The 27,183-nt window shown below is 39.1% G+C and overlaps 1 protein-coding gene across 2 annotated transcripts in view; it reads right to left on the bottom strand.

Moving 5' to 3' along the window:
- myt1lb (myelin transcription factor 1-like, b) overlaps positions 1 to 27,183 on the bottom strand; it is a 143,374-nt gene that overhangs the window by 8,482 nt on the left and 107,709 nt on the right. For both annotated transcript variants that reach the window (XM_079853236.1, XM_079853237.1), the window contains exons 13-19: positions 24,274 to 24,575; positions 13,153 to 13,274; positions 9,890 to 9,958; positions 7,260 to 7,322; positions 6,425 to 6,508; positions 5,694 to 5,915; positions 191 to 282 (exon numbers count right to left, since the gene is read on the bottom strand). In XM_079853236.1, the coding sequence (XP_079709362.1) occupies positions 191 to 282; positions 5,694 to 5,915; positions 6,425 to 6,508; positions 7,260 to 7,322; positions 9,890 to 9,958; positions 13,153 to 13,274; positions 24,274 to 24,575 (954 nt within the window). The remainder of the gene's footprint in view (positions 1 to 190; positions 283 to 5,693; positions 5,916 to 6,424; positions 6,509 to 7,259; positions 7,323 to 9,889; positions 9,959 to 13,152; positions 13,275 to 24,273; positions 24,576 to 27,183) is intronic.

The raw sequence follows: 27,183 nt of genomic DNA, 5'->3' as shown, positions 1-27,183 counted from the left end.
TTCGCATAAACTCTTGGATGGTTTGAATTATTCCCAGGCATTAAAAACCACTTATCTAAAATTGGTATTATTACAGACATGGAGAGACTGTCATAATTTGCATTTTTGCTTGCATATTTTGAAAAGTCTTGGTGACTGGTTTTGTCCTGAGTTCTCCAGTGTAATGTGAGATTTAAGACTTTTTCTTTACCATTGCTTGTTTGCTGTTTTATTGTGAGCATCTCCACTCCTGATAGTCTGGCTTTCTTCATCGCCGCTGTGGCACGTGGGCAACCAGAGAGACTAGAAAAACGAGAGAAAGGAGAACGTGGAGCATGAAATATGGATTATTAACACTTTTCCCCAAAAAGAGACTGTGACTGTGTAGTATTTTGTTTTTGTGGTCAGCAGTTACCCACTACTAATGGCTTACTTCAGTCTCAAACAGTTTACACTAACGTTCAAAAGTCTGGGGTCAGTAAAATATTGTTGTGGAAAGAAATTAATACTTTTATTGAGCAAGGATGCTTTAAAAGTGACGTAAAGACATTTATAATGTTTACAAAAGAGTTATATTTCCATTCTGAAAAGATAGAATGATTTCTGAAGGAGTCCGTGACAATGGAGACAGGAGTAATAAAGCTTTGATCACAGGAATAAATTACATTTTAACTTATATTCAAATAGAAAACAGTTCTTTTAAATTTTAATAATATTTCACATTATTTCATATTATTATTTTTTTTTTTATCAAATAGTCTTCAGTACAGACTTCTTTCAAAAACATAAAAAAAAATCTTACTGATCCCAAACTTTTGATCAGTAGTATAAGTGGTATAAATAAATGAAAGTTTATTATATTTTCATAAAAAAAAAAAAAAAAGGACAAAATTCTTTGCAGAAGTTGACAAACCTATAGTCATTATTTGTTGTCATTAATGTACCTGCCACATCCCTGTCAGGGCAGCAGAGGGCGCTCTCACCTAAATATTGACCGGACTCACGTGCTGTTTAGAATAGCATACCATTGTATTACTCTTACTGTATCTGCAGTATGTACACTGTTCACCTCACAGTATGTACATTTTTCTGTATGCATGAAATAACCCGTAAAAATAGTGTGGTAAATACATAGCGGGGCTCTCGACTCTGGCCCTCGAGGTCCCCTTTCCTGAAGAGTTTAGCTCCAACCCTAATCGAACACACCTAATCGAGGTCTTTAGGAGTACTGGAAACCTACAGACAGGGGAGTTTGATCAAGAATGGACCTAAACTCTGCAGGAAGTGGACCTCGAGGGCCACATCTGAGAACACCTGAGATATAGTATGTGTTTACAGCTAAATAAGAGTATACACAGTATGCAGTTCACTAGTATTCCATCCTCAACGTAGCCCTGAAAGCACTGCTATGGTACCATCTGTTTCTGAGTTTCTGTTAGAGTATAAATAGCCTGGTGAATGTATCGTGTGCAGATCCTGAACACTACGGTCGTCTTCTTGTTTGTTGTTCCCTTCACTCTGTGTCTATTCTTGATGCTGTTGTTTAGGGTAAGATAAAAGATGTTACTCTCTGGAGTAAGATTTTCTCCTTGCCCACAGATGACACTAGATCTCATCTCAGCACATTTATTCAAAGGTTATTCTCTTTTTAAACTTGTCTTTTAATCTGAATGGTTTTGAAGATAACGTATATTTTTGTTGTTGTTGCATAATAGTTATCTGTGTATTTATATTATGTTGGACATAAAATGTTTTTATTTGTATTTTTATTAATGAGAGATTTGATTTAGACTTTTTAAAAAATGAATTAAAGTAAAGGAAAAGATAAAGTGGGGTTAGATGTACCACTAAGAATTGGGTCAGGGGTTGTTGATGAGAATTGGGTCAATTGTCAAACAGAACAATTATTACAATTCATATATATATATATATATATATATATATATATATATATATATATATATATATATATATATATATATTTTTTTTTTTTTTTTTTGTAATTATGATTATTATTATTTAATGTAATAGACATTTAATAATAGACAATATTACATTCCAAACATCTTCATTATTTATAAGCATTCCCATGGGCTAATATTGAGTGAAATAATTCAGCCTGGATTTAGTTTGCTATTATTGACATCACATAATTTAAAGAATGTGTGTACCTTTCAGGTGTATGTTATCGTCTCTTTTGAATGGCTGATAGACCTCATGCATTGATTTTAATAGGCATGTTTGATTTCATGTGGCACTGTGCAGACCGATCAGCATCTGATTTGAAGTTCATGATGGTCATAAAATGTACCTATTTTGCAAAGTACTGTACCTACAGTATTACCAAACTCACAATGACTGTTTTGTAAGAGTAAAAAAGGTCTCAGGTTATGACTGTAACCATGATTCCCTGAGAAGGGGAACGAGACACTGCATCTAGGTTTGATGCTATGGGGACGGCATCAGCGTGACTGTAGTGTTTGCACACGTGCTTCAGGTACCAGTTTCACTGGCCGATGACAGTCTATGACGTTATTACCAGAGCGCCCATAAGTATAAGAGGGCACCTACAATGTACATCATCAACTTCTTTGTCTGAATGAGATGTGCTTGCAGGCCTGAGGCATGCCTACGAGACGCAGTGTCTCGTTCCACTTCTCAGAGAACCATGGTTACAGTCATAACCTGAGACATTCCCTTTCGAAGTGGAACTCAACACTGCATCTTGGATTGACACTAGAGAGAACAAATACCCTCTACGCCATGCTGAGGGAATGCCTGCCTCATTAGATGTGCCTATGCACAACGATAATGGGCATAGCATAAGTTAACGCTATGGACTTACTTACTTAGTAGACTTACGGAGACAGATGCATCAATCATTCAGGGGTCAGATGCGTCAATCATTCAGGGGTCGTCCTAAGACCCATAAAAGCTGTCTAGTGGTAGTATTCCCTTTACCCAAGCTTCTATGCTCAATGACAAGGAAAGTCCTGGCCTTTACAACCTTCCTCCCTTCCTTTTGGGGCCAGGTATTAGCCGCATGAAGCCCAAGAGCAGAGCTCTAAGGTTTAGCTATGTCAACATCTCTAGTTTGACACAGCTCATAGGGAATCCTTGCCCCATCACTACCTCCAGGGGAGCATATACAGGAACTGTAAGAATAATGACTCATTATCCTCAATCTAAAACTCAAACCCCTAGGAAACCGCAGGGGAGCTTCATCTCTACTACCCCAGAACAATTGTGGGGAAAGTGCTCTTATCCTGCCTGGACATGTCCAGGATCCAAAGACTCCCAGGACTCAAAAAGATGCCCAATAACAAGAAGGGATGCTATAAGGCAAATTACCTCAGCATGTTAGGTTCTCCATGGATTGGTTAAGACTCCAACAGGGAGTGGAGGACCCCAAGGAGGGATGCCCCCCACACCCCTTACTTAAAACCCCAGTAGCTGGGGAGGGAAGCAAACTAGGCTGAGGGGATAAATGCCCTAAAATATCCACCTTGAGGAGAGTACTCAAAGTGGATAAAAAAACCTTCTTAATAATCCAACCACCACTGGAGAGTTTAGCTCCCACCAAAGGAGAACAACTTCGGCCCATCATCACACCATGATTGGCGAGGACTAACTCAGATTGCTCTCTCCTTAAAGGATATTCAAGCAGTAACTAAAGGGAGCCAAGGTCACTTAAGGCTACCACCCTCGGTAATGAAAGTAATGAAGTAATGAAAACTTAGTCCAGATTTCTTGTTACTTGGTTCCAAATGCTCAAGTGCTTCCTTACTTAAATACCCCCCCCCCCCCCCCCCAAAAAAAACAAAAAAATGGGGAAGGAATTTAGTAGCTCTACCACCAACCTGTGCAAGACCTGTCAGAAGGCGGTTTGTTATATAATCAAAGTATGCCAGTAACATCATCAGTCCAGCCTCAGGGCCTGATGTAAACGCTTGGTACAACCGCTTGTGCCCCCCACTCAACTTTATTTGACCTTGTTTACCAATTTACTTCTTATTAATTACTTCCCTAAGATCTAGACTTTTCTCTGCTCCTTGGAGGTGCGCAAGTGACTACACTCTCCCTCCGGCCCTGGGTCTTGGGCAGAGATTTTGACTGGCCCAGGATGTACTTTCTGAAAGCTACTGACTGTGCCTTTGCCTCTCTTATCTTACCAACCACTGTCTCTACAGATGTGCCAAAAAATTCAGAGGGCGAGTCCAGCGGATCAAGGAGAACGTTTTTCGCTTTCTCCTTGATATCCTCCAAGTTCAGCCACAATTACCTCTCCTTTGCCACCATCGACGCCATTGATCGACCAAATGGCAGCATCTGTTTGTTTGCTGATCTGTGGTGCGGCGCAACTCAGTGACCACTTCAGTCCCTGACCCTGATCCAAATCACTTTGCAGATCCGCCTGGTATGCCTGCAACACGGCCATCGTGTGTAAGGCACCACTGGCCTGATTTGCTGCCACACATGCTCTAACATTTAAGTGAGAGGTGGTCTGTAACAGCTTGGACAGCAGGGTCGAAGCCTTCAGAGAGGATAAGGATTCACCCAGAGAGAGGTAGCCCACAAGAATCTCTTCAACAGGACTCATCCTCACACATCCTTGCTCGTGCAATCCTTCCACATTCAAATAATTACAAAGCTGGAAAGGATAGATACAAGGTGAATATGGCTTCTTTCACGACTTCTTCACCTCTGTGTGAAGTTCGGAAAGAAATGGAAGGCTCATGGGAGCGGGATGGTTACTAGGTGGTGACATACAACCCAGAAGCGTTGCGCTGTTATACTACGTGAATTCACCCAGGCCCACACAGAAGAAAATTAATAGTTGCATAAAGTCGTTATTTTTTATTTTATTTATTTTTTGCGCACAAAAAGTATTCTCGTCGCTTGATAAACTTATGGTTGAGCCACTGTAGTAATTGGACTATTTTAACAACGTCTTTTCTAACGTTTCTGGGCCGGCAAGTTTTTATCCCATAGAAGCCTATGAAGGAGTGATCCAGCTCTCAGATTTCATCAAAAATATCTTAATTTGTGTTCCGAAGATGAACGAAAGTCTTACGGGGTTGGAACAACATGAGGGTGAGTAATTAATCACAGGATTTTCATTTTTGGGTGAACTGACCCTTTAATGCATTAACTAATGGGACCTTATTGTAGTTTTACCTATTGTTACCAACCTAGTGTTACCTGTTTTTTTATAGTTCTTTTGCACTTTAACCTGTTTGAAACATTTGTTTGCTTTATACATTTTTTGAGTGTATTGTTTTATTGTATATTTAAATGTTCAGAGTTTTTATTGTAAGGAAAAAGTTATTAAGATCGGCTAGGAGGACAACACTTTATTGTAAACTAATTCAATATGTGATACCATATAGGTTGCCATGATAAAAGCTTCAGCAAAACCTTCAGCAAAACCATGTGTACTTTTTGTATTCTACTTATTTGAAAAATGTGTTTTTAAAGTTTTTAATGCGCTCCTAAATTTTTCAACTTACGAGTGCTCCTTAGGGGAAAAAGTAAGGGTCAAGCCCTGTAAAATAATATTAACATATGCTTTTTTTTAATTTATTTTTTTTATAAAAAAGATCAATAGATAGATCACCATCTCCACAACTTTTAATTTTAATAATGTACTTTTAGTGAATATTGAATATTAAATATTTCAGTGTAAATAATTTCCTCTGCAAATAAAAAAGCACCTTCTGTGGGTCAGGAAACTGCCACTGACGTGTCCAGAGCCGTCACAGCCCGGGGTTGGACACGACATGCCGTCTGTCTTCCCAGCCTTCCATGTGAACTGGGAGCCGCTGATGTAGCCGTCCTTCTGCCGTTTGGCCGCTAGAGGGCAGCCTGACGCGCTGCGGTGGGACGCATATTTACCCGTTATGTGACCCTGGCCATCACAACCTGGCACCGGACACCTGCAAACACAAACAAACCACTTTCACGGGATCTCTGCCAGACAAACTAAATCAATGTCATTTTACATTTTCGTTACTTGAAATAAAATAAACTTTAAATGAAATAAAATTAAATGTAAAAAAAATCTCATTTTATTTTTAGCTAGTTGCCAAGAAAAACTAATAAAAACAAAAACAACAAATTTACTAAAACTTTAACTCAAATTAAAACGACAGGCATTCAAAATATTAATAAAAACTATGATAGTATGAATATAAACACTTTTATAGTTGTACCGCAGTGATTCAGGTTAAGACAAAAACACGGATTGCAAAAATTCATCAAAGATTCATGATGTACTCGCTTATTATAAACACACAAAAAAGTTACGGACTGCAGCTTTAATGTTAAACATTGATTGCTTTTGAACAACTTGCTGGTAATTACTATATTTGCAACATTTACATCCAGGAATGTAAATAAATATTGTTTTGCTGTCATTTTATAGCAGATGGAGCTCTTGGAGTACCTGATCGGCTCCTGGTCCTCCTTGTCCTCTTTACTATGTGCTATCTTTATTCCAGTCTTCCGAGCCCGTGGACATCCTGACAAACTGGGGAAAAACAAGCTGTTGTTGCTTCAGCTCTTGTGAAAAAGTACACTTTAGCATACATTTAAAACGAGTACTTATTATAGAAAGAAATGTACTTTTGAAGAATATACTGAATGTAATGTTTTCAGACACTTAATTGCATGCTATTTACAATTACATAATATACAGTAGTTTAAATTTAAATTTATATTAAATGCAATAAGCTGAACTTTAGAGTGCTCTATGACCCACTTAAGTAGGACTTTATATATCATTTCATATTTGTTTCTTTTGTCTTCGAAGTATTGACAAAAGTGTACTGTACTGATAATAATTTATGATAAACTAAAATAGACTTTAATGCCATTCTATTAAAACTTGTATGTCTTGTAATTACATATTTGTAATGATGAAATTGTAATTTAGTAGATTTAATATAAATGAAATTTAAATGTAACATCGAATAACAAACTACAGTTAAAATTATAATCAAGTACTTTACATGTGCTTTAGTATGTCATGCTTTAACATCTTTAAAGCATGACAAAAGATGATTAAAACAATGATTTAAAATATATTTGAAGCAATTTTTAAAAGTGTACTCAAGTGTGTTAAGAAAAATATGAAAGTGTACTCTAATTACACACAAGAGACCCTTTATTTCATTAATATTATCGGCAAATGCGTTTTTTTTATTTTTTATTATTATTATTGTTTTACTTACAATACAATTAAGTGCATTTTTTTTCACAAGGGAGTGTGTGTACATTACCTTCTGTGTGAAGCGTAGTTGCCAGTAATATGTCCCGAGCCGTCACAGCCCGGGGTCGAGCACCTGGGACAGAAATACACTCTGTTACTGCCCAGCATGCACAAGAAGAGCCCTGACCTTACATTAACATCATTAACTCGCACAACAGCCTTTCCACAAACCTTCCAAATAAAAGGAAAAGTCATGTACTGCTTCTTGAAATGAAGGAAAGAAGCTTCACAGTATGAAGCTTCAGAGCAGTGCATTCATTGAGTCATTAGAAAAAAAATTGGGCCTAATAATCTGATACAAAACAATGAGCTCACAACTTAGTGTATATGTCATATTCCTGCTGTAAGCTTTTTTCTAACTATCCTGACTGGTTTTAACACACATTCTGTTCAAGTCATTGTGTGTGATCAAATCAAAATCACAAAAAAAAAAAAAAAAAAACAGCGAGTAAAACCTCAGGAGCTTCTGTAATTTCTAAGAAAACTTTCATATCTAATATGTTCAAAGCTTCATTCATTGCCATCTACCTGAGAAACCAAAAACTCTGGGTGTCATTCTCAGAAAACCGTGTGTCCCTGTTACTTAATAGCCTATTATAATTTGACTAATATTATTATTTATGATATTCATAGTTTCACGTTACGGAGCGCATTAAGGATTTTGCTGTTAGAACGGTGTTGTGTTAGCGGCCCCTAAGTTAATAACTAATGATCTTCGCAACGGAAGTGAATCAATCAATCAAAACTAACTTTAGCTGGACAATAACTTTATTCTAGAGCTGCTGTAAAGCCAAAACAATCTGTTATGGTCATTTCCTATTATCCCTGTAAATCTGCTTTGAAACAATACATATTGTTAAAAGCGCTATATAAATTAAGGTGACTTGACGTTACGCTGGTCAAATAGTATAACGATAACGAAGAATATCACACTTTACTTCAAAATACTCAGAACACAGGAATCCGCAGGAGAAAAATACAAACTAGACTTCAACATATGCGTTAAAGAGAGACGACAACTACAGTATGAACTGAAACACAGGGATATAAATACAAGGACCAAACAAAAGAAACTAGATGAACACAGGTGAACAGAATCTAATCAATGATTAACCAAACTAACAACTAAACTAGTAACAAACTAAAGTGTTAATGGGAAACCAAGGGAACTAATAATGAACACAGGCAAATGGGAACAGAGCAGGCAGAGTGAAACCAAAACCAAAACAGAACAGGATATGCACATTACACATAGATATTTTGTCATAGATTTTATGTCAACAAAATGGTGCTTTAAAAACAAAAACATTGCTTTTCATTGGAATATAATTTTTTGTTGCATATCCTCATTCATCATTACATTTTAATGGATTACGCAGAACAAAAATTCCACCTAAAATTTGGATGTTTTATTTTCAGATATCATTCTTTCACTGTAATATACTGTATGTGCTTCTGCACCTTCTGTTATACTGTGACATTTCCCCCATTAAAAATAATGGTTTGATCTTTATGACATCATCAAAGTCTTTTTGACCACATGCTTCAAACGCTAAGTTTCTCTAAGTTTCTCTTACAGTCTAGATCTGTATTTACACTTATGTTTACACTTAACAGCCTTATCAACCCTTGTGAAAAATAAGTGTGCACAATTTTATTGAATGTGCACTTGTAGTGAACTTCACATCTTAAAAGTAAACACTACTTGCAGATAATTTAATATTATTGAAAGCACACTTTCATGGCTGTTTCGTAACACACTTAAATACACTTTTAAAGTACATTTTAAATCATTGTTTTTATAATATATTGTCATGCTTTAATGAAGTATGAAGTGATGTGTTGACTAATATAAGCATGTAAAGTACTAGATTCTAATTTTAACTGTAATATATTTTAAATGTACTAAATTGCAACTTCATCTTTACAAATGTGTAATTATAAGTATATTTAAATACATGACAGAAATTATAGTAAAGTATATTTTAGTCTACCTAACTGCATTTAATATAAATTTAAGACATTTTCATCTCATTTTATGCATTTAAGTGTCTGAAATGTGTCAGTTCACACTTACTGTAAGTATATTATTTTTTATACTCTTAAAAGTATGCTAAAGTGTACTTGTATTTCACAAGAGAATGTCAGGGGTCATTAATAATTCGTAGTAAGCTGTAGTCACATATTTATCATCAAAGTGATATTTTAAAAATAAGGTGTCGATAAACTCATTTTTGTGGATTTTGAGGTACATTGCATTATAGTTGCATCTCAATATCTATGGTGGCTACTGATGCTTTGGGTCTGTAGTGTGAAAACATTAAAACTAAAAAAAAACAAGGAACTATCTATTCTTGCAAATGATGCTATCAAAATTTTGCTAGCAACGTTTCAGGCTCACGACCTTCATCAGGCATATACAACTATTCAAACTCAATCCCATTTAAAATGATCACATGACCAATCACCGTAAAGATCCATTTGTAACCAATTAAGCTCAACGATTTCCCACGCACCTATCACCTGCAGGTGTGCGATGGTGATTGCTAATAGAATATAACCAATCAAATGTCATTTTCAGGCACAAATGGCAATGATTCCTGAGTATGAGCCATGTCTGCTGTACAGTTTGATACTTACTTGAGTTCTTGTGAGTTGGTGGCCATCATACTCCGAATGCTTTTATCTGCTAAAGGACAACCTGAAAGACTAAAAGGTTGCAGGTTCAGATGTTAGTCAAATAAACTGGTGGTAAGACACGCTACTAATACTAACAACCAAACAAACACACAGACACACACATACATAATCCACTCAGAATGGACTGCAAATGCAATAAAGCCATGGTGCAAGTGAAGGGACATCTGCTCTGTATTTAGTAACCCTCTGAATAGCAAAGCAATTTAATGGTTTTTATTCTCTTGACATTAGCACGTGTCCCAGGATCTCTGGTGAAATATTGAAAGGGTTAACATGGAGAGGAAGTCTGATAACTTTCTGACAGCATAGTTGAAGTAAGCTGAAAACAATAAATTCATTGGACTGAATCCACCATTCAAAAATGGAGTCACACCTTCTATGTGAGGCGTAATTACCGGTTACGTGACCACTCCCATCACACCCTGGTGTTGGACATCTGTCTCCAGAAAAAATAGACAGAATGAAAGGCCAAAATCCAAAACATAATAAAGGAAACAAAATATTATACTACCAAAAGCTAAAGAAAAAGTCTGGTAAAAATGGCAAAACTTCAATCTAGTCCCCATGTGAGCATTACAACGCCTTTGGGTGCATTACAGGGGTACATGTTAGAAACGTTAAAAGACCTGAAATGTTTTCGTTAGGGCTGCCAATTGATTTATATATTTATATGTTATGATGTGTTGATTAATAAATCAAATGAATCGCAACTGACAAAAACATGAAGATACTACTTCAAGTGTGAATTGCTCCAATAGCGGGAAATTAAATTTCAACCACAGTAAGGGACGGCATCACATTATACTAATTATGGCTCAGATCAAAGATGATACTAATTCAAATGAAACCCATACCCTAAATTTCTCAACATTTTTGCATAAATGACTGCTAATTAAACTAACTGGCGAAGTCTTTATTTACTACTCAAAAGTACCCAAATACTCAGGATTCAATAATATCAAAAAACCTGAACAGAACAACAATCACACATTGATGAGAATGGAACGAAAACTGACAGAAAACAGGTTAAATATATACCAACGAAAACCAATTAAAGAAATGAGAAAAAGCCAACAATGCCAACCAAGGAAACCGAAAACGAGAGTCCAACAAAAAGAGTCCAACAAAAACTCAGACATAATGTGGCATTACCCACAGTCCAACAGGAGGGTGGGAGGGGGATGCGGAGGTGGCAGAAGGGACAACCAATGAAGAAGAAGAAGCCAGGTAGGGGATGATGGTGGTAAGAGCCAGGGAGTGATCCCCAAAAGAAACACCTGGATGTAGGCCCATGGCAGATATGAAGCTGGCCTGACCGACTGAGCTGAAGCCGGGTGTGGTGGAGACCCATGAGTAGCCAAAGAGATGAAGACCTAGGGCAACACGATGGACTGGAGGGCTGAGGTGGAACAACAGGCTTGTGGGACTGTGGTGGAGAAGGAAGGAGCGAGGTAAACGGTGGAGCTGGAGGGAAGGAAGAACCCGTTGGAGCCAAAGGGGTGGAGGGATGAGGTGTAGGTGGAGGACTGGACGTCTGTGACACAACCAGGGTAATAACTGAAAAAGGCGGAGCCAGAGTAATGAGGGAGCCCGGCGGAGCCTAATGGATGATGGACCACAGTGGACCAGAGGGAGTGTGGAGCCAACGTGGATACGATAGGTCGACAGGCTGAGGTGGAGTCCAGGGCTCGGAGGGCTGAGGTGGAGCCAGGGGATCTACACACCAGGATGGAGCTGGAGACCTGAATCTGAATCGGATCTGAGCTGCTTGGTGAAGCCAGCGAAGAAGGAGCCGAAGGGCCAAAGGGAGCCAATGGAGATGGGGCCGAAGAACCGGATGGCATAGGCATAGGAGGAAAAAGTGGGAGGCTGGCTGAGAGCAACACAGATTTGGTGCTGAGCGACAAATCAGTCTTGGTGCTGTGCGGGAGCATCGGCGACGAAGGAGACTTGGTGCTGGAAGAAGAAGGAGACATGGAAATGGTTGAAGAACTGTTGGCTCTCGCTCCTGGACAAACTCCAAAACTTGGGCTCCGGGGTGAACGTACCCTCAGGGGTGAGCTCCTTTAGAGATGTAAGTGCCGGCTCAAGCACCGGATCAGACTTGGCTCTCTGTGGCTCTGGGTCTGCGGTGGGCTCTGGCTTTTGATTCCTGTTGAGTTGGGGCTCAGTTTTTTTGCGAGAGGAGTAGGATTTGGGCTGCAGCTAGATCCATATTTGGGTTCATTTCTTCTGTCAAACCGTGGGTTGAATATATTTGAATTTGAATTATTTACACATTCAAAAATACAAAAATATTTAGGATTCAATAATATCAAAACATGCCAACAGAACAACCATCTTACATTGACGAGAACGGAACAAAAACGAACAAAAAAGAGGCTCAATATATACCAACGAAAACCAATGAAAGAAACGAGAAACAGGTGAGGTGCATTAATAAAACAATGAATAAAAATGGCAACAAAGGAAACAGAACAGGAAACAATGATACTTTGAAAAACCAACATTTAAATCTCTTAAAATAACAAAAACCAACCAACATTAAAAACTATTAATATAACAAAACTGAGCAATATTTAAACCTCTTAATAGCAACATTTAAATCTCTTAATGGAATGAAACCGACCAATACTGATATATGTGCTAGCCAACTCTATAAATACAATATAGCTAGATCTAAATCAGGAGGAACACTTGTATCATCATTATATATCATGCAGAGAAACATTTTTAAATTTGTTTCTCTTTAGATCATTGAATAAATGTGTTATATTGACAGCTCTAATTCGTATACCTGTTGGGTCCAGTAACAGTCTATGCATAAGTGCCTAGTTGAACTTGAACTCTGATTGGCGGTTAACGCAAAGTGTTGCCCAAATTTTTATTGTTCATTGTTTCCAGTTTAGCTTCACTGTCTGCAAGAGTGCTTAAGTCCTAAAATCACATCACATCCTAGAGAGAAGCTGAGCAGTGAACAGGTCAAATTAAATGATGTTTAAAATCCATAAAGCGTTATACAAGTAAGCGTACTCTGCCTCCTGACTCTGTTTATGTCAGATCATGTGGCATGCAGTACTGCTGAGCTCTAAAGCAGAGAGTGAGAGAAGATAAAGAAGACAAGTAGAACAGGAAGAGACAGTAGAACAGAGTAAAGGCTTGTGAAACATGGTGCGGTGGGTGATCATATCAGTCTTGCTTACGTTATCAGGTCCTTTTTGCTTTCCTTGCAAGGCGGAAATTTTGGTTTGGGACTGGGAATGCCGACATCAGTAGTGTATGCACTGTCCTCTAAAATGTCCTGGAAGGGATCCAGATCATCAGACTGTAACGACAAAACCAGAAAGAGAAACAGAGACTTGTTAGTATTACTTGTTTCGGCACCATAGCTTTTATTTATAAACTGCTTCAAATTTCTACATTCTGTAATAATTTTTGATAGTCAGGTCAAATAATAATGTTTCAGACCCTAAGAACCTTTGACCTTTACTACTAAAAAGGATCTTTCTCTATTGACTGCCATTCAAAAGAAGCATTTTTTTTGTGTGAGCAACATACAGATTTATTCCTGTGATCAAAGCTGAATTTTCAACATCATTACTCCAGTCTTCAGTGTCACATGATCCTTCAGAAATCATAATATGCTGATTTGCTGCTCAAGAAACATTTATGATTATTATAAATGTTGAAAACAGTGTAGCGTGTATGTTCTGTTTTTGTTTTGTTTTCACTATGTTTCCTGTTCTGGTTTGCCTGTGATCTTTTTGCCCTAATTAGTTACTGATTTAATTTGTACCTGTTCGCACTTATTTTGATTACTCTCCCTGTGTATTTAAACCCTGAGTTCTGTCTGTTCATTGTCTGGTATGTTTATGATCATGTGGTTATTTTCTCTTGTGATATTCTCCTGTGGATTGCTGTGTTTGGATTACTGAATTAAAGAATGTTCGCTCATGCACTCATTACAGCCATAATGTGGCAGAATACCAAACCTAACACAGGATTTTTTATTTATTTTTTGCGTTGTTTTTCTTTCCTCTTTTTTTCATTTTCTTTCCTATTCAATTGGACCTACCAGCCGTCCAACTACTCTGCCTGGAACAGAATGGCTTGAGTACCATACAAGGAACTTTTTAGATCTGGTATGCCTAACTCACTATCAGGACCGCTCAGTCCAAGGCACGTCTTCCAGTGAATGGTCGCAGAGAAGATTTTGCTGCATTTGTGGAGTGGGTGCTGGTGAACAACAGACCGGTGTTCATTATCTGCCCAGCGGAGGACATCACCAGCCCCACTCCAGACCCAGAGCCTAGCCAGTCACCACACACTGCACGAAGCGAATGCCAGAGCCCACCGCAGACAGTGAGCCTGAGCCTGAGCCTGCCACGATGCACGAGCTAGTAAAGAGGACTGAGCATACCATCGCCCCGAGGCTTGAGCCCCACAGAGAATTTGACCAGGTGTGGGAGCCAATCCACCGATCCACCTTGGGCCTTCCAGTCTCCAGCTCCGCCTCGGCACAATGATCCCCTAGCTCCACCTCCAGCCAGCAAGCCCATCATTCCACCTCGGCTCAGCGAACAGTTGGCTCCAACTTGGCTCCCCCTTTCCTCGGCCCCAACTGGGACCACTGTCTTTGCGGCTCCACCGAGCTCCCTCATCCCCCCCGGCTCCACCTTAGTCAGACGTTGCTCTGCCAGCGCCATGGACTTAAGGGCCCATGCTATGCTTCGTTCCTCCATCCCTTCAGCTCCGCCTGGCTCCGTTTTCCCTCCGGCTCCACATTGGTCTTCAGTCACACTGGCTTCTCCTCAGTCCTCTGGCACCCTGGCTCCACCTCGGACACTCATCACTGCGTCTCCACCTCCATCTCCAGAGCCATCTGTGTTGCGTGGGCTCATCGGCTCTTCAGCTCTACCTGGGTCTCCACCTCCATCGCCTTCGTCTCCGTCAGTTGTCCCCCTGGTGTCTTCAGCCAAGTATCCACCATGGCTCCCCCATCCCTTGACTCCGTTGTGGATCATCGTCCTGGCTGCGCTCTTGGTTCCCACCTGGCTACTTCTGCTCCTGGCTCCTCCCACCATAATCGCTGCCCTGGAATCACCCTCTGTCATCTCCTCCGGTGTCCTGCCCTTTGCCAGACCCTCGTCCTCCTCCAAAGCCCTCGTCCTCCCTCCTTGGTTGCACTTGTTACGGCGCAGGGACGTACCTTCCGGGAGGGGGGACTAATGTAATGTGTATGTTCTGTTTTAGTTTTAGTTTAGTGTTTAGTTTCCTGTTCTGGTTTGCCAGTGTTCTTTATGCCATAATTAGTTACTGATTTAACTCACCTGTTTGTACTTATGTTGATTACTCTCTCTGTGTGTTTAAACCCTGAGTTCTGTCTGTTTATACCATGGTCTGGGTGAATACTCGATTCTGATTGGCTGCAGGGTGTCCGTTAAAAAGTGATAATGTACACCTAGGAAAGGCGTCCCGTCAATTTGCCTGATGACAGTTCTAAATGATTGCGCTGACTCACTGATCAACTGCTGCGGTCGGGTCGCTGTGGCCACGTTGCTTGGCAACGCCTACGGGAGATATTAAATAGTGCGCTCGACTTAATAAATAAAAACCCTCACGATTTTTACTCTAAAACACATTAAAGTATTATTAATTGATTAAATATTTCTTTCTTTCGTAAGTGACCATGGTATAAGCGGGTTAATGCCCTTCGAGGTGTCCATTGTCAGGTATTAATGGACTTCGGCGGAGGCAACCGTCCGACGCGCAGTTCACGCCTCGCCGTCGTCCATTAATACCTGATAATGGACACCTCGTCGGGCATTAACCCTTACTTATTGTCCAGTATAGTTTATGGTTATGTGGTTGTTATTTTCATCCCGTAATATTCTCCTGTTGATTGCTGTGTTTGGAGTATTGATTTAAAAAGACTGTTCTTTGTTATCTCAGATTGTCGTGCGCTCATTACAGCCACAATGTGACAGTTTTGATATTTTTTTTCAGGATTCTTTAATGAATAGAAAGTGTAAAAGAAGAGCATTCATTAGAAAGAAATTACTTTTGATCAATTTAACGAATCCTTGCTGTATAAAAGTATGAATTATTTTTCTATATTTATATATTCTTAATAACCCCAAACTTTTGGTATATTTCAGGATAGTTTGTTGGTGACTATGTGAAATGCAAGGCATTATGCTGTGATAAACATTTACAATACAGTATGATACACAGTATGATTGCCTGTTAAATTCAGCAAGCACTATCCAGTTTTCAATAATGATTTTCTATTAGAAAGTCATTTTGCATTCTAAATATCGGATGTCTTGTTAAATAATGAGTCGAGGAGCACCTGTTAACAACCCCAGCTAACATTTCTCATCCAGTTCATTCAACACCCTGGAAATAGAAGGTGAAGTTGGGTGCTTTTCATTATGGGATTCATTATCTTCTGTTATAAGGTACACATTTCAATGTTGGTCATCCTGGTATTCCATCCATAAAGAAAATATGTTCACTGCAGTATGGTAGTAGCTATTTAGATGTGTTTGATAGCAGCTAATTCTTCCGCTCTTCTTCATTGCCTGTTAAATATCAATGCATAATTATTTACACCAACAAAGAGGCACAACAGTAACCTTCAACAGACCAAAAGATCTGCCATTATCTCAAAGAGAACGTTTAAAAAAATCATGAAAATTGAGACGTTTTGCACATTTAGAGACATACAGGCCTTAGAAGACTGTGAAACTTTCAAGAAATAATATTGTTTCATGAAGTCCTTCACTTTAAAAATACACAATTGCTCCCCACACTCAATTTGTATGCAAATGGAAAAGCATTCGTTGGATGTTGAGGAGCACATCAATCAGTCTTTCCACAATTAACACGCCAGAGGATGTGAGAATTAATCTGCCAGTCGTGCAGCATCACTGAAACTTCTAGATTTCAGCCAAATGCCTTTAGAACAGCAGGATTTACACAGAGACTTAGCAGTCATGAAGATAAGAAAGGGAAATTATAGAACTAGGTGGAGACGGAAATCAGTGTGCTGCCATACACTAGATGGCGGTGTGGTGATGTGACAGAATGTGTGTGTGTGTGTGTGTGTGTGTAAATCACTTCTGCTGCTCTGTGTGATACCTTTCACGGTTCAGGTTATCAAACAAGCTCTTCAGCATCACCTGAAATATGATGCATAAAACATTTTAAGACACATATTTCTTCAACAGACCAACAGTGCAAAGAAAGTAATAAAATATGTATATTTTTCTGCATTCACTTTATCTATATCTAACATTAGGGTGAACGTGATCATCTCCATATTTGGTTATTTCCATCCCAATGAAATGTAAAATTTAGACCCATATGGGGAAAAAAAAGAAATGTAGCACCTTATTAAAAACCATTTTGTGTCTAGTAATATGTGTGTGTGTGTGTGTTTGAATAATAAATCCGTATGAACGATAGTATTCAATGTTCAGCAAACAATTGAAATGTGGCTTATTGAGGAGAAGTTTGCAATGATTTGTCCTTAAGTTTTTACCTGGTGAATGGAAAAAAAAAAAAACAACAAAAAATATACTACATAGAAAGCACCATGGCAACCCCCTAGCAACGCCCTGCTAGTCTCACACTGCATAATGGTGATGAGTTGAACGTGAGGCATCACCAGTCAGAAAGTGTAACAATCTAGTGTAATATGAATGTAATATATCTTACAAAGATGGCGTATTGAAGAATACTAACTTACAGTGTTCTCGGACAGATTCTACTCAGATTTACCATTAAAAACACCATTTTCTTTTAGTGAAGACAGAGTGATAACGGTGGCTGAATGGAGGTGGCTGAAAGCATCTGCATCATGAGCACTAACACTAACACCATCCAGCAGACATTATACCTCTCAACAAAACCAACCTCTCTCTCTACACACAAGATCTTAAGATCGTTTCTGCTGATGTATGGTGTGTGTGTGTGTGTGTGTGTGTGTGTGTGTGTGTGTGTGTGTGTGTGTGTGTGTGTGTGTGTGTGAGAGAGTGTCAGTGTGTGTGTGCGTGTGAGTGAGTGAGTGAGTGAGTGTGTGTGTGTGTGTGTGTGTGTGTGTGTGTGTGTGTGTGTGTGTGTGTGTGTGTGTGTGTGTGTGTGTGTTTGCGTGTGTGTGAGAGTGAGCATGTGTGTGTGTGTGTTGGTTACAGAAAAATAGAGAACAAGACCTTTTGCTGAAAACAACCAGGAAAATATTTCAGCCGTCTGTTCCACATACAGCTGAAAAAGCAGCTGTGGTTGCCAGAAATTTACCATAAAAGATACAGTCGCAACATTTTGAGTTTTAGGGATTGAACTTGAAAAATCTGCACAGTTTGATTTTCATGAGACGGAAAAAGTAAAGGAGAGATAAAGAAGATGAGGATGTACATCATGAATATAGTTTGCATGTACACGACCCATCGAAACGGATCTCAGTAAATTCAGTTATGCAGAGCGAAGACATCAGATGTAATTAGTGAGGGATGAGGAGGAGCTCTCTCTGCCTACAGTCAACCTGACCTCTGTTACTACGGGAACCCCCAGAGGAAGAGACAGCGAAGCAAAGAGGTCACGTCCCAACGCTGCCAATCTCAATCCTGCAGTCGCCCCAACTAAAGCTGCTCCAATTAGACAGCGCGAGACACGGATGGAAAGTGGAGAAAAAGAAACAACACCACTGTACAAAATCATTCCCTTACTCAGTATTTTTCCTCTTGGTTTCCAGTACAAATATCTAAATATTCCCAAATCAACAAAAACAAAACAATTTTTTTCAACCCTCATTCTTGACTCTTTGTCTGAAATGATCTGTTTTTAATTTGCTGTCAGATCCAATACAGTCAGCTGCTTCATCTTTCAACAAAAGTTTCTTTGTGAACTCTCCATTACACTGTGCCTCGTTTACAAAACAATCTGCAGTCAAATGCTCCGAACAAACATACAATCTTTCCGACACGATCTGGGACGCCATTAAAATAAAACATACACTTGTTTTTGAGTGTGTATCCTTCTGAAGTCTTTACAGAGAAGCAAACAAGCTGTTTGAACAGAACACACGAAAGCGAGTGTTGCGTTACGCTTCCATTTACACTTCTATTTGTCCTGTTTTCAGACTCAAGCGCATTGAGTACGTCAGAAACTGAACGGGCGTCTGCGTATTGTAAAATCCAGCGTCAGTGCTTATAATGGGTTCCATTTTCTATTGACATGACGCAACACAACGCACGTATCTGCACATTAAGCAACCGAACGCCAGTGGGCGTGGCCTATGGTCGATGACGTAAAACGATTCATTAATGTCTTACTCTTACTTACTCTTACTTTTTTCAAGCATTATTTTGCAACAAAATATGCATGTAACATCAAAACTGCAGGGTGTTTTACATACAGTAGCGAGTTTTACAGCATCTTATGTAATAAGCAATACTTTTTTTAACAGCAATTACCACATATGATGAACATATAGGTTAACATTCATAACAAAAGTGCACATTAACAAAGAAATAATGAAATAATTGTGGACGTTTTAAGCTTTGAAACAAGATTTTTTAAATGGCACAAAATTCGACTCATGTCATGACCCCATTAAATTAAGTTTATTTTGAAATGAAATGAAATGAAATTTTGAGATGAAATGGAAATTTAAATAGTCTTACCTATTGTGACATATATCCATGTGAAATGGCCTCTGAAACAAGAACAAAATTAAGGGCGGGGCTTGATTTTGTCTGTGGGGAATTGATTGGATGGATGTGGTTTGCTATTTGCTGATCTCATGTGAGTGACAGGTTGCCCCGCCCTTATCATCAGAGAAGAGAAGAGATGCTGCAAGAGGGAGAGGAAGATATTCTGATTCAAGATTACCAGGCACATGAATTAAAAAAAGATGTGCATTTAATAATCATTAATAAATCGTAGTAAAAGCTGCAATATTCCATAAAGAACAAGAATTGGCTGTTTTGATGGACTCTACTCTTTCCCAAAAAAAAAAAAAAAAATAAATAAAAAAAAAATATATATATATATATATATATTTATAAATACAATGCAAAGCTAAAATGTCGATTCTCCTGTTAAGCCTGTCATATTAATCATTTTGCATAATGTTGAGCCTACAGTATGCAGTTCAAGGTAATATTTGATTTAAAGTGTAATGTTGTTCTGGTGCTATTTTTAAGGCACCATTTGATGCCCAATGTAAAGTCAGAGTCCTGAAGCTAAAGCAGCAGAGAAGTCATGCTTAACAAGCGCTCCGGCTCCTCTGCGAGACGAGGGACTCCATGAATACTGCACTACTGAAATAAATGTGTTGAGCTGAGGTGCAGATGGAGAGGAAGCATCACACACTAAACCCATGACAGCGAGAGAAGAGCACTGCTGCAGGAAGAGCACTGCTGCAGGCAGATCAGAATGACAGCAGATCAAAGACAGAGAGAGAGAGAGAGAGAGAGAGAGAGAGAGAGAGAGAAGGTGCCTCCATGTTTCACACACACCACATAATATCAACTCTACTTGCCTCCTATTTCATGCTCTGCATCAGTGCTGGATGAGTGTGTGTTAATCTGAGGATATAATTCCTATATCCCACACAAATAACATTCATGGTGTGTTCAGCACCACTTTTTCTCGAATCCATCTTCTGCCCGAGCGTTAGCAGGCGGTCATATGATGTTTGGTAAAATTCCCTTTGTCTGCTTGTACAATAGTTAGTTTTCACAGGATTGTAAATGCAATGCAAATTTTTGTTCATTTACATTTATTAATTTTTAGCATTTAGTCTTTTACTTGTAATAAACACTTTAAGTGGGCTATTAAATAAAGTGTTATTTATATGTGTAATTGTTTTGTTTTTAAACGGTGAGATGTCATATTGTGAAAAAAACCCACACAGCACACACACCCCGCCCCTGTTTTCCACATATTCTCCATTGTTGCAGCTCCTCTCTTCCCAGTCTGTCAGTAACGCTCTGTTTAGTTCCTGTCTCTATGAAACTCCTCCTTCTGAAAAGAACAATGTGCTCTGATTGGTCGGCTGAACCAGTGTGTTGTGATTGGTCGAGCACTTCGAGTGTGTTTGAAGACTAAACACATAATATACACACGCATGATGCCACTATTTTAAAAAATTCACATAAATTCACCCGAATTTAGGCCTTGGAGGCCAGCATACTCCTGGCAGAATGAGCTCTGACAGCCAAAGCTGAAGGCTGACCAGAGACCTCGTACGAGAGAGAGATAGCCTCAACTATACACTTGCTGACTGTCTGCTTAGAAGCAGGAAGACCTTTCTTCGGTGATCCAAAACAGACAAACAGCTGATCCGATTGTGAGAGAGGCGTCTGTCGAGAGAGTGACTCGATGAAAATGAACTCCTAACACAGGACCCTGGGACAAGAACCAAGTTTTCCTCCATATAACCAAGGCATGGAAACACCGCCACGTGATCTTGATCATACGAAGTGGGTTCCCCCTCGGGGAAAACCCTTTGGTCCTGAGCCACCACTGCAAGATGCTTACGTACAGCAAGCCAAAAGGAATCACATTGGACACGTCTGCCATCAGGACCAACAGTCTCTGAAAATGTTTCACAGTGAGTGACTGGCCTAGCTTTATCTTCTGAAAGGCTGTGAGGATAGCAGTCACAAGAGCAGGTGATAGGACGGTCCACATCGTCACTGAGTCCCATACCACACCAAGATCTTCTGTAATGGAGAAAGCACGCTCTTCTTGGCATTTGAGCAAGAACGACATCTCAATGCCGAACCGCCATCTGCTCCGACTCTGCTAGAATAAGCCAGTCGTCTATGTAGTTCAGAATGGTTATTCCCTGTAGCCTGAGCGGGGTTACAGAGCTAGACCGAAAGGCAGTACCCGATATTTGTATGCTTTCCCCCCGATATCAAACCTCAGGAACTTCCTGTGTTGTGGAAGGATGGAGACATGGTAGTATGCGTCATTTAGATCTATCGTGACAAACCAGTCCTCGGATATGATTTGAGCCACGATCTGCTTTAATGTCAACAATTTGAACTTGAGCCTCTTGACTGACCGTTTCAGCTGACGGAGATCTAATATAGGATGCAACCTTCTTTGGAACAATGAAGTAACGGCTGTAAAACCCTGTATTCTGTGTCGGGTGGAGGAACCAGCTCTATAGCTTCCTTTGCTAATAGAGATTTCACTTCTTATTCCATTACCAGAGCCTGCTAGGGATGCACTAACGTGAGTAGCGTCCCGTTGTATCGCGGTGGACGAGGACCAAACTGGATTCTGTAACCTTACTCTACAAGTACATGATCAGTACATGATCCGAAGCCTCCATTCTGCCAGATAATCTACTAAAGGGAACTAAGAGACTAAGAACTATTCTCGAGGCTGGCCTCTAGTGTAGTTAGAGCAGTTCGGCAACCTGAAGCATACTGGCATTTTTTACGTTTTACATTTTGATGCATTTGGTAGACGCTTTTATCCAAAGCGACTTACATTGCATTTCAAGGTACACATTTTTACATACTTATGAGTTCTTGCTTTCCCTGGGAATCGAACCCATTGCAAGTGCCCATGCTCTACTGTTTGAGCTACAGGAAAGCTAACTTGTGGTGACGTCGAATCATGAGCTCGATGGAAACCGCTGCGCCCTGAGGCACCAAGGGTGGTGGGGTTGGCAGAACCTCCTAAAGGCACCGGAGTGGTGCGGGCACTGTATACTGAGTACGCTGGATCCCGCGGGGAAAGGCAGAAAAAGAGCAACGCTCTTCTCTAACCCCTCCGAGAGATCCATTTGCGAACCCCATGATTTCAGCTTCTGTGAAAACTAGTCCAAAACTAGTTTGTGGCGCCAGAACCATTAGGAAAGCTAGCCTGAACATCTTCCTCAAAAAGTGACAGGCAGCAGCCTCTCACAATGCTAGCAGTCAGCCCTCTCAAGCCTGACAGTACATGATCCGCTCCCAAACACATAACACACAGGGAGAAGCACACTGCCTGAACGTTTGGTTCGCCATCATTTGTGAAATAGTGAATGCACAATATCAGGAAAGACAACAATAAATAAGACTAGCTGCCAACAAGCTGAAATAACCAATGAATAAAAAGGTTTTTTCTTTTATTTCCAGTAACTGTTTTCCATGGTTTTAGATTTAGTTAAATATAGTAACCCCGTCTCTGTAAATGTAGACTTTATGATTTGGTTTTCATGAAAACAATGAAGATGAAGAAAACACAAACAAACTTGAAACACTGATTACATGTCAAAATCTACAGTAGAAAGATTAATGATCTAATATTAAGACTGGCCCAAATATTTAAATTTATCTTAGCAATGTTTTGTTCTGCCATGTTGTGCTATATTTATACTATATTTTACTAATAATTATCAAACATAATTATTTATATATTATTTTAATTAATTAATTGCACTGAAGGTGCACCTATAGATACCAAAGTTATCTACCCATAAAAAATCAGTTCCAGGAAGGAAATATTGATCCTTAATTAAAAAGTTAAATTCAAACATTGATGTAGAGAAATTACCACAAACAATTTTAATTGGCTAAATAATATAATATAATATAATATAATATAATATAATATAATATAATATAATATAATATAATATAATATAATATAATATAATATAATATAATATAACAGTTTCTAAATTGTTATTTCAGTTTTGACATCTTAGAGATGAGCTCCACTACATACTGTAGTTGGACTTCAGATTAATAATTAAAGGGATAGTTCACTTTGAACTTAAATTTTGGTATGTTTTAGCTTACCTCAAGGGCATCCAAGATGTACACTTTCTGGTGCTTGCGCGGACTAAGCCAGAACGCACGCACACGTCACACACCAGGAAGCGTTCCCTCAGATCACTTGGACGTGGTTGTGTACAAGAGGTAAAAACAATATAAATACTGTTCGTTTTCTCACACAAACCGCTCGTTTCGTGTCTTAGGCCATCAATGTGTACTTACGATGGGGAATTGTTTAATTTGGACTCTGTGCATGCTCTTTGAGACAGTGACCACAGACCTGCATTATAGGACTGACAGACAAGAACGGTTTGACCTAAAAATATCAAAATTGAAACTACTGCGGAAACAAAGACACCTACATCTTGGATGCTCTTGAGGTAAGCTAAAACATACCAAAATTTAATTTCAAAGTGAACTATCCCTTTAATATATAATAAGGTAACATAAATAATATAATTATAATAATGGTTATGTAAAAACGCCTGAGCAAATAAAATGGCTTTATATTGTGACGTGACACACACGTGTGTGTACCTGCGTGCAGATGTCCAGGGGTTTCCCGCTCAGGCTCTGTGGCATCTCCCTGCAGCGGGTGGAGAGGTTGAGGATGGCAGTGGCCGCCATGTGCGCCGCCTCCATGTCGTGTGTATAGTCGAAGCTGCTCTTGCTGCAGGTGCTGCTGGCGCTGCTCTCTCCTCCTCCTCCTCCTCCTCCTCCTGCTCCTCCTCCTCCTCCTCCTCCTCCTCCTCCTCCACAGCTCAGGCTGCTGCTGCTGCTGGGCCCGAAGCTGCTCGAGGTGCTGCTCGCCGAACTCCAGCTCTTGCAGTAGCGCTTCGCTGACGGGACACACAGAGCCGGGACGTTAACACACAGAGATGGGACAGATCACAAAACACACTTCGCTTCTGCATCTACATCCTACACTGGCTTTATTGTGCTAGCACTGAGATACTATAATAGTTTTCATTGATAGTTTCAATTTACTTTTATATTTTACATTTTGTTCAAGTTTTAGTCATTTTTGTTCAGTTTGTCTTTTTTATTTCAGTTATTTTAGTTAAACTAGGCCTACATGAAAATCAGCAATGTTACTCTGGGAGATATTTGGCAGTGACAGCTGATATGTATATGCATTTTATTTAAGTACACTGTTATAAAGATCTCACTGATTTACATCACAAGCATCAGAATTTCGGAATCCTTATTTTTGCCCATATAAATATCAGCAACTGCACTAAATTGCACATTGTTGCTCAGTTTGGGCCTCTAAATGAAATGTGTTGTTTTCCTCTTTGAGTTTGAGCTCCATGTTCTCGCTATATCAGACTATATGAGCCATAAAAGACTGATGTATCAAATATGAAACTCAACGAAAACACACATGCAAACTTTTTTGGTTACACTTTATTTTAAGGTGTCATTGTTACAGTGTAATTATATATTTAAGTACTGAGTAATAATAATTAACAGCATGTACTTACTATAGGGTTTGGGTAGGATTAGGATTTGGTTGAGGGTTAATTGCATGTAATTATGCATAATTTACTGTTATTACTATGGTAAGTACATGTAACATATGTAACAAGGACACTGTAAAATAAAGTGTTACCACTTTTTTTTAAAGATTTATATAAACTGTTCCACTCGCTATTATTTTTATATGTCAGACTTAAAAAGGTTAAAATAATGTGTTACAGTCTTGTTCTGCATGTAATTACTATGTACTTACTATAGTAATTACAATATCTGGCTTAACAACTACTAACTCAGAATTTATCCCTAAACCTATAAACAATGCTAAGTTGATGTACTTACCTTATATGGTTGCACTTTATTTTAAGGTGTCCTACAGTGTAATTATCAAATAATTAATAAGTAATATTAACTAACAACATGAACTTAGTAATTAGGTTTAGGGTTTAGAGTTGTAATTATGCATAATTTACATTTATTACTATAGTACATATAAGATGTGTAACGGATACTGTAAAATAAAGTGTTATCGCTTCTATTACTCAGTTCTTTCTTGTGTAAGTGCACTGTACGTTCATTTACTGTAAAATAAAGTGCATAGAACCTCACGTTTTAGTGTCTGTAGTCAAATCCCTTTAGGAGGAAATGGCTTGTTAATTATGATGATTTTGATGATTATGAGGAGATTTTAAATGATGAGGGGGGTGTTGGGATGTAAGTGAGAGACAGAGAGACACTCTCTATAGTTTGACAAAAGACACAATGAGCCACAACACCAGCTGGGCATCAAAGTGGCATCTCCCACCGGGCGTCCTGCTGCCATCCGTCTCTCTCTCTCTCTCTCTCTCTCTCTCTCTTTTGAGTTCCTTTTCCTCTATCTTCTCCCTCCAGTCTGGTCATTAAAGCATGGCCGGGGATCTCACAGTCTTGCGCACAGAATTGCAATTAGCAGCAGCCCTAAATCCAGACTGTGATTTGCCTAAACCGCCTCATTCATTATGCATCTGCCTTGAGATCATTTCCATACATTTCCATACCTCCGAAATACAGTGAAGGAAGATCTCGGAGGCTTTTCTAATGGGTTTAGTTCCTCTCCCAACGTTCATGAAATGCAACTAGCTTTCTCAGACTTTCGCAGTCAAATGTTCAAGAGTCATAGTGATGATAATGATCATAAAGCAGCCCCCAAAAAGTACACTTAAGACAGGCTTAAAATGTCCATATTCATTGGACAACAAAATATCAAACCAAGTGATATATGTAAATTAAATAGATCTAGCATTGAAAAAGAAGACAGTTATAGACACAGTTGTTGTTTATGTGATGAACTACACCTGTGGTTCCTCTGCAGAATCTGTGAATTTGAAGAGAACTGAGTTCATTCTTTCACAAAAACCCACTAGAGTCCAGGGTTACAGAGCTGCAGGTATGACGTCAAAACCCGGAAAACTGGATCCCTCGAGATTTCCCTATGGAGTTTTATGAGTAACAAAAGGTCTGTGGTAAACATGACTTGATGATACTTGATCGTATTGCTCTACAAAACACACCCATATTGGAAACACAGATTTTCAACTTGTTATGTTTATTTTATAAAATGTATGTTTCTAATAAGTAAATAGATAAGAATTTTTGGGGTCTGAGCGTGGGAGGTTTACATTGTAGAACAAAATGTCTAATTGTCATCAAGTTTCCCATAACCCTTTGCCTGGACTCATTGTGCTTTAACAGTTTTAGCTGTGTCTCATTACCTTGTTAACTCTGCCTTTATAAGCCCTGAGTTTTCAGTCATTCTTTTCAAAGTCTTGTATATTATTACACTGCCTTTCTGAGCGTTATCCTGGTGTCTTGTTTTTTTTTTTTTTTTTTTCTCTGCCCATTTTCTGGATTACCTTTTTGCTTGTGTTTTCTGCCCTCTTGCTCATTTGGATTGTTTTCCTGTGTGTTTGACCTTCTGCCTTCAACCCAAGT

Source organism: Squalius cephalus, assembly GCF_949319135.1.
Source record: "Squalius cephalus genome assembly, chromosome: 20".
In the NCBI taxonomy this organism is placed as follows: Eukaryota; Metazoa; Chordata; class Actinopteri; order Cypriniformes; family Leuciscidae; genus Squalius; species Squalius cephalus.
Note: the sequence above shows the minus strand (reverse complement) of the source record. Positions and strands in the feature narration are given on the sequence as shown.